A 12,620-nucleotide genomic window follows, 5' to 3' on the forward strand; every position below is an offset into this window, starting at 1 on the left:
AAACATAAAGATTTTATACAAATAAAAAGTTGAAAAGTCATTTGAAATATGACAAAAATCCTAAATAACTGAAATAAAACCAGCAGTTCCGAAAAACGCTGGAAATATATACCAAAAGCTTAAACGTTTACATTATAAAATAAAAGTAAATCTGTGCAGACTCACTACTTAATTTTGATTAAAAATAAATTAATAAACATGCTTACCGACAGAACAGCTATCAGACAAAAAGGAATGGGGAAAATATTAGTGTACCGTATTTATATAGTTCTTTTAAATTGGTTATCAGCTAGAGAAACAATAGTTCATAGATTGAAATCTTCAGATGGAAAATCGTATCCTGAATTCGTCCTTGAAAAGACATCCTAGCGAGTTGTAAAGTGTTAAATAATAACTCAAGTGCGATTTGGCACGTTAACACGTTAACACGTAGACACAAATGGTATCTGACTTGCTTTCATATTTACCCATTGATCAACATGCCATTTATTCAAAATTAATTGCCCTCGGTTTCAAATTGAATAATCAAAACTCTTTGATTTTCATTGACTTACTTTTCAATATGCAATGTTCAATATAATTATTCTGATAATCAAACAGAAAAAAAGTATATATAAGCAGAGAGATTGAAAACATCAATAAGATCAAAGAAATTTCAATTGTACAACAAAATAGAAAAACAAAGGATATGGGGTATCCATCCATGACACAAAATCAGTACACATGCACAACAAAAAAACACAACTAGTCATTGCTTTGAAAATTTAAGATCGACTAAAATCGACACTTCATAAGTTTTTCTGTTGCAAATACAATTATTGTTGAATAAGTTTTTTCTGTGTCTTAACTCATGAAACACGCATTTAAGTTGTCTGAGACTTAAGCCACGGAAAGAGTCATTGGCACTTATTGTTAAGATGTTATCCTATTGCCAGCAGTGTTATATATGTTAGTCTCAGTAAGCTTTTAAAAAGCGATATGTAGCTATCAAATCTTTTCTGGTGTACACACCAAGTGCTAGTACTTTATACGATCATTCCCTCAGGTTATATATCTTTAAATATGATATACAGCAACACACGATAAACACTGAATTACCTGGTCCTGACTTAGTTAGCACATACAAAATGTGGCGGTGTTGAACACATGTCCGCTGGCTCCAAATACTGCCCTTTCTGGTAATAGTACACCATAAGAACAAAATATAGAAATCAATTGAAAATATTTGCTTTATTTTTGATGTAATTCCAACCATAGATGAAGAACTGGTTCTTCTACCACCTATGTACAAAAATATATAAGTGATCTTTAGAACACGTTGTAGTGCTAGGTCAGTCTTATGTGCTCCATGAAACATCTTCTTAATGATTTGTTAACCTACAAAAAGACTAAAAGTGAAACATCTTTTTTTTTCTGTCAGATATATTGATGATGTTCTGTCAATCATCTACAATTCAAAAAGTGCTTGAATTTTATATATCCTATCGGGTGTGACATTAAGGATACAACCGAGACTAAAAGGTCTGCTTCATATTTTAAACAGATGGACAACTTCAAACTAAAGTATATGACAAACATGATGATTTCAAAGTTCAACTGTCAACAACCCATTGCTAAGGAAAACATACACTCTACTCCATAGTACGGTGTTTACATATCTCAAAATCTGTGGCGCTGGTGCATGTTACGGACTTCATTATACTTCTTACACAAAAACTGCTACACTGGTGTTATGAGGAAGAACGACTGAAATCGACACTTCACTAAGTTTTGATGTCGCAATCACAGATTGGTTGACCGATACGATGTGCATGTCTAAACCTACTAGCAGTTTTTGAAATGTGGATACAAGAATAGTCGTCTGGTCTGTACTTTTGTAAATTATGTCCTATTCTCGATGGGGCATTTTGACTGAGCGTGGATTAACAAGGCGGATGATACACGCATAGCAGGAGACGAGTACCCTGTAGACACGTCCTTTGTCTGTTTTTGAGTTCATGCGATTCCCCCCAGTTGTCTTTTACAGTAATTAAAACTCGTTTTCACAGGTTTTTCGTAGCTACCTATTCTAGAGGTAGTGTAAAAAAAAAGATCAAAGATACCAACCGAAAGTAAAATGAATTCGAAAGAACTGATGAGTATTTGTCTTTTTCTATCAAAAGTATGTCGAGATATCGGTATCAGTATATATAAAGTTTCAAAAAATCTTTGTTACGTCTATTTCACTGTACAAACTAACCAAAGATACCAGACTTACATTTTAATACGACAGAGGCGCGTTTTTTGTTAAATAAAGTATACATGCCATATGCCATCCAATAAAAAGTAACATTTCATAACTTGTGATGGAACCCATCTCCCCCTCTCCTCATCTTCGGACTGTGATGTTACAATAGTACACAAAATAAGAACAAGCAATAAAAATCATACGGAAAGGGCGTGTCTCATGGAGTAAGGAAGATAGTGAATATGCATCTATACCATTAAACTAAAGGATACCAAACACACATAAAGAATTGTCAATGAGGCTCAGTAGAGAATTTAAATTGACGACAACAGAGATGATATTAGTTTTCCGATTTTAAATTTGGTTGGTTTCTGTTCTGTTATATATCTATAAAAATAATCGTGAAAATAAATAGATAGCTAAAAAGTTCAATCTAACCAGGGACTGAATTTGACTTTTTTCTCCGAAGATTTATACTGTTGTTGATATAAATAAGAAGATGTGGTATGAGTGCCAATGAGACAACTCTCCATCCAAGGTACAATGTATAAAAAATTAACGATTATAGGTCAAAAGTACGTCCTTGACACAGATATGCATATATTGCCTGCCACCATGCAGAGTATACAGGTAACCACGTGCTCCTAGATCTGTCATGATCCGTAGTTGCATTTTATAACACTGTTTTGTTCGAAATCATTTAACATTTTCCCCAGTTTATAAGATATTCTAGAGCTTGCATTTCATCATGATTTCCTTGAACAAGGATAGCTGCTTAAAATGAAGCTATTTAACCAAGAGCGATAAAGTTGAAATCATCCTTTCGAAAATTTTACGGACGCCTTCAAGATTTAGTTGACCATTATGAAATATCTGTTTCACTGATGACGAAGGATTTGTTCAATCTGTCGTAGCCACAATCTTGTTATTCTTTTTTCGAATGTAACCTACATAATTAGACTTTTCGCCGGGTTTGTATTAACATGAATCACATGACAGGTGACACTCGTGGAACAGGATCTGCTTACCCTTCGTGAGCACAGAGATCACACGCAGTTTTTGTTGGATTTGGGTTGCTCAGTCTTTAGTTTTCTATGTTGTGTTTTTTATACTGTTGTTTGTCTTTTGATCGTTTTCCTGTTTTTGCCATGGCATTGTCAGTTTGTTTTCGACTAATGAGTTTGCATGTCAATTTGGATCCTTTCGTCTTTTTTTATGAATGATAATACAAATAACAATTTATGTTAACCTTAAAAAAAGACATTTAATATCATTGATACGTTTATTTTCTGTAAATTAAGAGTCTATAGTATTTTTAAGTATTCAAAATTCGGTCATAGAGTGCCTGAGTCGTACTTGGCACAACTTTTTTTTCTCGGAATTTTCAGATTTTTTACTCTTCCACTTTGTATTTGATTTGGCCTTTTAAATGTTTTGAATCGATCGACACTGGTGAGTCTTTTGTAAACGAAAAACGTGTCTGTTATACCAAAATTTAAGTCTGGTATCTTTGGCTTTATTTCCTAAGGCAGGCCACAACCAGTATTGGAAAGTAAAATCATAATAGGTCTCTGATATCATCTATGATTGTCCTTGACTACTAGACATATATTTTGTCAGACTTATATGATATCTAGTTAATCGTTATGCTTATAGTAAATGTAAAGATATAAACATGTAAGTTGAAATTGCACACACTGAAGGTGCAAATGTATATCGAAGTGAGCGGTTAAAATAGGACAACAGAATTAGCATCTGCTACATTTCATGCTACACTAATTTCAGGACAGACTACACAAAGGATATATAGGCAAAAGGGGAAAGTGGAAACAGTAATAGTCAACCAAACATAAGAAAAACCAATAAGATAGGGTAAAATGAGCTCCACTAGTAAACAGTTCATTCTACATTAGTTCAAACCATCGTGTTACTCATAACAATTATATGTCTGGTGATAAGTCATGAACGAGGAGAGAAAGATGGGATTCTGGCAATGAAAAGTGGAAATATATAAAATTTTCTGTAATAAAGAAATGTCAAAGTTATCACCAAGCCAGGGCAACGAAATAAGTGAGCATTTCAACTTTCAGGTAAGTAACCCTTGGTTCTCACTTTTCTCTGTGAGAAAATTACATCAAAAGTTGGTAAAGTGCCACTCTCCTTGTACGTTAACGAATCATTGCAAAACACCTTTAAGGGGTCCGTACTAGGTCCGTTGTAAGTAAGCCTTGAAAAACAAACCTTCGTTTTCGAGTGGTATTTTATATTTTTAACACTTTACTACAGATTCATCATCTTTTTGAAATCAACTTATTTCGATTTATAGTTTGATTTATTCTCTGCCTAACCATAATATATCGAAGTACAATATACTGTTATGTTCCTACAAAAAATATTAAAATAGAATAACACCTAAATTGATATAATCTAGTCTTGACACATGAAATGAACACCGACAAAACATAATACTTACTTGTTAAAGTCATGGAAAAGTGCATGCATACTGAATACTGGTGTAGGGTATTCTAACATTTGCCAGATGCTGCTTTTAAAATCAAAGTATCAAATCAATCAAAACAATCATTAAATATATAATTATGAATTAAAGAAAAATATAATGTTTATGGCTGTGTTTACAACATAAAATTTGTAAAATAATTCCTATCCTTTTTAGAGGGTCTAATGTCAAGTAAGTCAGGAAGCGTATGCAAAGAAAGTGTGATATGAACTTTTTATGTAGAGAAAATATGTGTCCTTTAAATCATACCAAAAAACATTTTGCCAATGTATGCTAGTCTGAGAATTGTTACGCCAAAAAATCCAATAATTTGGTAGTTTTTATATTAAAGAACTGGTTTTATAACCCTTTACAATGATTTGTTGGTTTGAAATTGCTGTATGTGTAAAGTATAGTCGGTCTGATAAGGTTTCCAAATCATCAATTACTGAAAAGACTGTTTTTCAAAAGAAGCCAGCATGACATGGACATTTGATTGTTTTAAGATACATCTATTTCCATTCTCAATTTTATCTACCCGTTCAGTACATTGGTTTTGTCCTACATTTTCAATAAAATTGGAATAAAAACATTTTTCACAAATAAAAGAAAAAAATAAGTCGAAACTTTACACTAACTTTTCATGTAGGCCAACATCACTGAGTAGTTAAAGCGTGTTCAAGGTTTTTCAAGATCAAGGTTGCCCGTTTAATAAAATTAAGGGTTTAATGTTATTAGAATAACTGCTCATCAAGATTTATGATGAGTCGACAAAATTGATATGATAAGCTTACTTGCATTATTTAACATTTATGAAAATTGTATTAGATTATCTGAATTCATCATTTAATAACAAAACTATGTGTAATAGAAGTTTAACTTTAATGTTAGTACTACACCTTAACCATAAGGTGGATGACTCGTTGGACATATTTGAAAATCATGTGGAATATATTGTACATATTGGTTTGCATAAGTTTGACATTTGGGACAGGAAAAGGTATGGATATTCCATCAAAATTATATTTCGTTTTGGTTTTGAACCTTTGCGTTTACTCCATGTCAACGATCGTTTTATAAAACATTTTAGTCGTATACAATATGATAAGGAAAGAACATACCACAGTTATTTTCGCGCCGTTTGATGTAAAGGTATATACATAAAGTTTCAAAGTAATTAATTTGAAAAAACAAAGTCCACTTGGATATGGTTTAAAGGTTTGAACATATAGTGTTGTAATGAAATGTTTAAACAATGTTTGATACACACATTTTGGAAATGGATATAAACACATATTGCACATTCAATTGTAAAATGATATACATATTTAGGATCGAGTTAACCTTACAGTTTGGTCCCCATTTTTGTCTATTTCTAGACTCGGGTAAATACCTGTTCTTGGAAGACTGTATAGATACTTCAAGGTGTCTTTTTTGGATGGAGGTTATTTGGTTGGTGCCGCATTGACGTATTCATACTCAATATTCTTTTTTCATTCTAATTTGTATTTAAGGTGAGGAATGTCCGACACGTGGAAAGACAAAACAGATGCGATGTAGGAATGGTAACTGTATACCACTAGAGTGGAAATGTGACGGCGAACGAGACTGTGGACCACATGATAATACGGATGAAGCTAATTGTAAACTTGCAGGTATTGTACTAACTTGTTAATCGGAAGACATTCCCTTAATCCCGAATCGCAAGCTTCGATGAGATCTTCTAATCAAATGAAAGTACTAAAAAATTAGAAGAAAATTAACCGAGGAGAGATAGCTATTCAATCAACGTTTTGTCATACGAATGTTTTAATCATTTGCAATTGACGTACATTCTCAGTCATTTATTGCCCTGATCAACCTAATCTTGAATGATAATAAGCTTTATTCTGAAATCTCCTTTACAGCCAGTGACAAATACTCCTAACCAGATGCGAATAAAATAATGAATCATCGTAAGCATTGGAAAGAAGTTACATAATAAAAGATTTGGACAGAAAACAAAACAAAATGTATGCACTCTAATTAAAACGTTTCTGATATATTTCTCATTTTTTGCTTCCGGACCGCAGGGACAATATTGCATATTAAGGGCGAGAAAAGGGTTGCAATTTACCAATTGTACATGGTCTAAAAAACACCGACAGGAGGAAATTTATCTTTAAACTGTGACGACTAGAAACAAGCTCATTGTATGAGGCCGTACGATGACCTATACTTGTTAGCTTCTACGTCATTTTGTCTGTGACGAAAAGTTATCTCAATGGCAATCATTCTTATTTACTTGTTTTTATAAGGGTTAATGATGTTCTCTATTATACCGCCGGATGTGACTTCAGTGACTTTTTATTTATAACCTAACAGACGCCCTAATCTACAGCTGTTTAACTACCAGACGACAGGCCCATATTTCAACATGGTTATATCTATGCTTCTGTCTGGTATAAAGCTTGATACGCGCCACAAATACATAACATTCTAGATATGTCCACTCCGGTTGATAACTGTGTTATAATGTTTGATACACGCCTCATACATACAACCATCATATGTCTACTCTAGGTGATAGCTGTGGTATAATGTTTGATACGCGCCCCATACATACAACATTTATATGTCTACTCCAGGTGATAACTGTGGTATAATGTTCGATACGCGCCACATACATATAATTTTCAAATGTCTACTTCATGTGATAACTGTGGTTTAATGTTTGATACGCGCTACAATCATACATGTATAACTTTTTTTATGTCTACTCCAGGTGATAACTGTGCACTGATTCCCGGAAGATATTTTCGATGTGAACGGTCTGGTTCCTGTATTCCTAAGCAATGGCGATGTGATGGAGATAGTGACTGTGGATCAGGTGACAAAACAGATGAAAACAATTGTAGTGAATTATTAGGTAGGGATTTATGTATGTTTGCTCTTTTTGCTTGTGCTGAGCTTACGCGTACATGGCTTACTTCATTGACACTAGTTAAGCTGATGCATTTAGGATTTGTAATGTAAGGTCCGATTTCAAATACACACAAAAATGATCAGACAGATCCTGATAAGAATGATAAATATATCTTATTCCTATCTTTTTTAAGTGTATATGTGATGTACTTCATCATATCATATCAAGAACAGGGATGAACTCACCCTTCCCCACAATCATCCAAGAAAGGACAAGTTTAAAAGCGGAAAACTCGCATTTAACAAATAGACTGCATGCTAACAAACAAATATGACGCCGAGTCAAATGCGCAACGCACCATACTAGGTTCTTGAAATTTACAACATGAATATTGTACTATTTGACAGGAGAATGCAGTAAATCATCATTCAAATGTGATAACCATAAGTGTATACCAAGTAAATGGCAATGTGATGGACATCAAGACTGTCTGGATCACAGTGATGAAACTGACTGTTTTGTTGAAGGTAAACATGTTAAAAATGTATAATATACACGTTCTATCCGGAACGTGACAGAGATTGATTGATTGATTGTTGGTTGCTTAACGTCCAGTGGCAAATATTTCATGCATATTCAGGACGAGAACAAATTAACAATAAATACAATAGGTAGGTTCTGTAATAGAGGCGTCTGGGATTGAGGTCGTAGAAACTTAGACTGCCACGGGAAATGAGGGTATATTGGATAGGGACTGAAATTTAGCCTTACAACAGGTCACCTACGGACCCCTCAAGGAGTTGTTGCAAGGGTTCTTAACGTGCAAAGAGCGTGGCACTCTCTTTACACGAGGCATCGGATTTAACGTCCCCATTCTGACCGGACGTGGCTGCAAATTTGTACATCCCGCACAGCCAAACGGACGCCCCACTTTGGCGAGGGTTTTACCGCCGGTCGGAGGAAGACCAATGGTGAACATACTTCTATTCCCCAGTCACCCTTGGGGGTCGTGACAGAGAAAATGTTCTCCCGTACGTATAAAGTACTAAGGTATCAATTTTTGTATATCAAATAGTACGTGCATTTATTATTGCGATTGTTAAACAGCAGACACAAATGAGAATTTACATTTGTGATTTCAAGGAATGCTGCGTACAACTAATGCAACGGACCTTAGGTAGGGGTTTATTCAAATTTGCTGTTTACCTGTGCTGAGCTTACACATGCATTGTTTACTTCACTGACACTTGTTTTGCGGATGCATTCAGGAGTATTGTAATGTAAAGTCCGATTTCAAATACACCAAATACTGGTGCCACATATGCCACACATGGAGCAGGATCTGCTCACCCTTCCGAAACACATGAGATCATCCCCAGTTTTTTGTTGGGTTCGTGTTGCTAGGTCTTTTGGTTTTTGTTTTATGTACTGTTGTTTGTCGGTTTGTCCTTTTCTTTTTAGAAATGGCGTTTTCAGTTTATTTTCGATTTACGAATATGAATGGTATCTTTCGCCTCTTTTTTAAGATGATAGTTCTTATTTTTGGCAATACATGTACATATCTTGTAGCATTTTTTACAATAATAAAAACACCGCAACAATTTCTGAATTGATAATATCATTATATCACATGTGATGATTGGCATATATCACAGTGATGAAGAGGAATCACATATAGTTTTGTAAAACGTTAGTAAAACGAGAGGCATCCGAAGAGGTGAACCAATTTAGACTATGCCTATGGGACTTATGAAACTTACATATACTAGTACATATAATAAGAGTAATGTCTTATGTAGTATTTTGGCGTACAAACTTTTAATCCTGGTATCTTTGATGAGTTTATTTGCAAAAAACTGTTGCTCGTCTTTTTTGTTTGTTTTTTTTTTGTCATGTATTTGCTGGTATGTTTTTTTTGTCATGTATTTGCTGGTATGTTTTTTTTGTCATGTATTTGCTGGTATGTTTTCGACTAATGAGTTTTGATTCTCCCTTTGTTATCTTCCGCCTCTATTTGTAAAGGCCAATGATACTTTACATGAACATTTTAAATTTGAGATTTTTTTTCAAGTAAAAGGGAGGTAAGCCGATAGATTTATGGGATATTTCATCGCCTTGGAGCATATTTTATATTTATACATGAGTCCGATACTTACTTTAAGTTAAACTAATATACAAAGTATGTTGTTTCCCCAGGCGTCTCTAATTGGTTCTATGATTGAGAACGTGGTTGGCCTACATGGTTTGCTAAACGCGGTATAGGATGTTCAAAAGGAGTATTTGCCTTTTGGTCAATATCTTTGCAGTCAAAATGGTTTTATTAGTCAATGAAAAAAACTTAAATACTCCAAAACCTTTTTCGTCGCCACTGAAATACCGTTACACATCAATATAATCATTATAGTTAAAACCTCCATTGTGAACGATGATAGTCGATGGCCCAGATGTGAATACAAGGGAGATAAATAACCAAATGGGTCTTAGCAGTATATATTGAAGTCTGTGAACAAAATAATACTTGGTATGTGAAGACGAAGGATTACACTAATTTCGAAATTTATCATTTTTTACTTTGTGAATGGATGAAGTCATTACCGCAGATGTAAGGGAGGGGGAGGGGATAAATAAGAATCGTCAATTGACTTTTGTTTTGTTTTGTGCCGTTGGTTCACAGTTTCACAGTTTCATTCACGTAAATGTATTCACCACTTTTACCTTTATTATCATTAAATTGCAAGGTATATTAAACAAATAGTATCCGTTTGCAATGAAATCTGTTGGTGATTTTTTATGCATAATAAGGTGCATTTAACAATTATACTAATTGGCGGTTGAAATCCTGCTTTGTTACAGACTTTTCGCAAATGAATGCGTTTTGCTAGAATAAATAATGCGGTATTTGAAACAAAAAAATTAAATTTGTATAAAAGTAATTGACAGAGAATACTTTTTGCTCTGTATCTAAATTTTTCAAGCCAAACGACTGAAGTTCAATTGTTATCTCTTTATATATGTTTGTAATTTGATGTATTATTAATAATAGTAAAAAATTAAACACTTAAATGTATTTGAAAAGTAAATTACTACGCATTTATGGTCCGACACTTTGGGTTTTAACGTTTTAACGAACCAGGTAAGAAATACAGTCGCATTCCAAATTGAAGATTTTTGTTTCCTTCATGTCGCAATGACGTGTACAACAAGTCTCCTTTTTACATAAAGGATATTAAATAGAAATACTTGTGCGGTTAAAATATTTTTGGGAAATAATTAATACTAATGCTTTAATTTCAAAAGTCATTATAATTGCAATTTACCCGGTGAACACTGAGCTGTACAATTTCATATCCATTAGAATGCGTAAAATACTTTTTTGATTCGAGCTCAACGGAAGAGTCTTTGGTAGACAAAACGCGCAAATTGCGTACAAAATTTTAATCCTGGTATCTTTGATGAGTTTGTATACACCAATATTAATACATTATGACAACGTAACACACAAGTTTTCATTCGTTTAACCGTAAACATGATTGTACTGGTTGTAATTAGAATAACTAACAATTGAACACATTCAGAGAAATGACATGACAAACGCAATGATATTATAACAATTTTTTTAACAAATTGAAAACTGTATATAAAACAATGAAATTATTACAAATTTTTCAACTAAACAGGAGTGTATTCATTGTTATATCTTGTATTGATAAGTTTCTCAGTCTCAGTTCTCCAGGCTTGCTGATAACAAGTAATACATAATCTGTATGCACATTTCATGCATTTGCTTTACACATTTTGTTTTCATCGGTAGATCTATGCAGTTACAAAGAATTCGAGTGTAATTCTGGAGAGTGCATTCCATCAAATTGGACATGTGATACGTTTAACGATTGTTCTGATGGGTCAGATGAAAGCGAGCCTATCTGTTGAGTGTTTACACTTTATATCGACTCTTTTAGCAAAGAATGTAATAAAAATATAATAGGTGTTATATTGAATATATGTAATCAAGTTTATGTCAATGATTTCAATAAATTATCATCGAGTAAAAATCATCTATTTATTCTTCTTGAGAAACCTCTGTATGTAGTCTGTCTCACAGGAATAAAAGAACAAATCAGTGCAAATAGATAACACTAGAATCAAAAAGGTTCAATATTATAGAAAAATGCCATTGTTGACATCGGCATAAATCCAGTTGAAGGTTCAGGCTCTATATACCATTCAACATTCCAACAAAAATAGTCCACAAATCATTGCCAAAATAAAAAAAAAATAATGATTAGGTGATACGTATCCCAAAGAAAAAAAGGTATGGCTAAGATAACCCGGAGGGGTAAACAATTACTGTTCATGGTAAATACCATCTGTTGATAAGTAGCATTTGGTGATGACATCAACAAGACAAAGAGAACGGGTATGTGAACTCGTCAAATGAAACATATTAGGGATCACCTAGACATAGATATTCCGTAATGATCAACTTAATCATGATGGCGGCCATAAAATCTTCGAACAGATGACTTTGGCGTTACCATCGTGAGTTCTTGGTTTAATAGATTCCCTGTAAGCAGCAACCAAGAAAATTATGATAGAAAATACAAGTCCGGGAACATCGCATTCAACTGGGAGGTATACATTCACTATATGCAGTAGTGCTGCTGGAATGCTGCTACATTGAAATTATTTCGTTAATCTTTTTTCTCAAACCTACATCCGTTGCCAATTTCAAAATGAGAATAAACTCATCATAGATACAAGGATTAAAACTTTGAAAGCCACACGCGCGTTTCGTCTACAAAAGACTTATCAGTGATATTCATCTCGAATAAAAAAAGTTAAAAAGCCTAAATAAAGTACGAAGTTGAAGAGCATTGAGGACTCAAAATTCCGAAAGGGAAAGGTTTTGCCAAATACAGCTTCCGAGGGATACAAAGTTCGTAGATCTGAGGGTAAAGGAAACCACGAATTTAAATGCCCAATGAAAGACA

At 33.7% G+C, this 12,620-nt stretch overlaps 1 protein-coding gene across 1 annotated transcript; it reads left to right on the forward strand.

Annotated features, from left to right (window-relative positions):
• The first annotated feature begins 5,623 nt into the window (after positions 1-5,623).
• On the forward strand, positions 5,624-8,179 carry LOC127721167 (sortilin-related receptor-like). The gene is made up of 4 exons (XM_052227839.1): positions 5,624-5,724; positions 6,239-6,379; positions 7,489-7,632; positions 8,037-8,179. The coding sequence occupies exons 1-4, from the start codon at positions 5,640-5,642 to the stop codon at positions 8,177-8,179; spliced, it is 513 nt and encodes a 170-aa protein (XP_052083799.1). The 5' UTR covers positions 5,624-5,639.
• The last annotated feature ends 4,441 nt before the right edge of the window (positions 8,180-12,620 follow it).

The sequence above is a fragment of the Mytilus californianus genome, unplaced genomic scaffold (assembly GCF_021869535.1).
Source record: "Mytilus californianus isolate M0D057914Y unplaced genomic scaffold, xbMytCali1.0.p SCAF_12, whole genome shotgun sequence".
NCBI lineage: Eukaryota > Metazoa > Mollusca > Bivalvia > Mytilida > Mytilidae > Mytilus > Mytilus californianus.

What these genes read in the sequence shown, in the direction of transcription:
- LOC127721167 (XM_052227839.1), top strand. Translation starts at nt 5,640, where the DNA reads ATGACTCGTTGGACATATTTGAAAATCATGTGGAATATATTGTACATA. An exon ending in GACATTTGGGACAGGAAAAG is followed by an intron (nt 5,725 to 6,238) that starts GTATGGATATTC and finishes TTTGTATTTAAG; the next exon opens with GTGAGGAATGTCCGACACGT. An exon ending in AGCTAATTGTAAACTTGCAG is followed by an intron (nt 6,380 to 7,488) that starts GTATTGTACTAA and finishes TGTCTACTCCAG; the next exon opens with GTGATAACTGTGCACTGATT.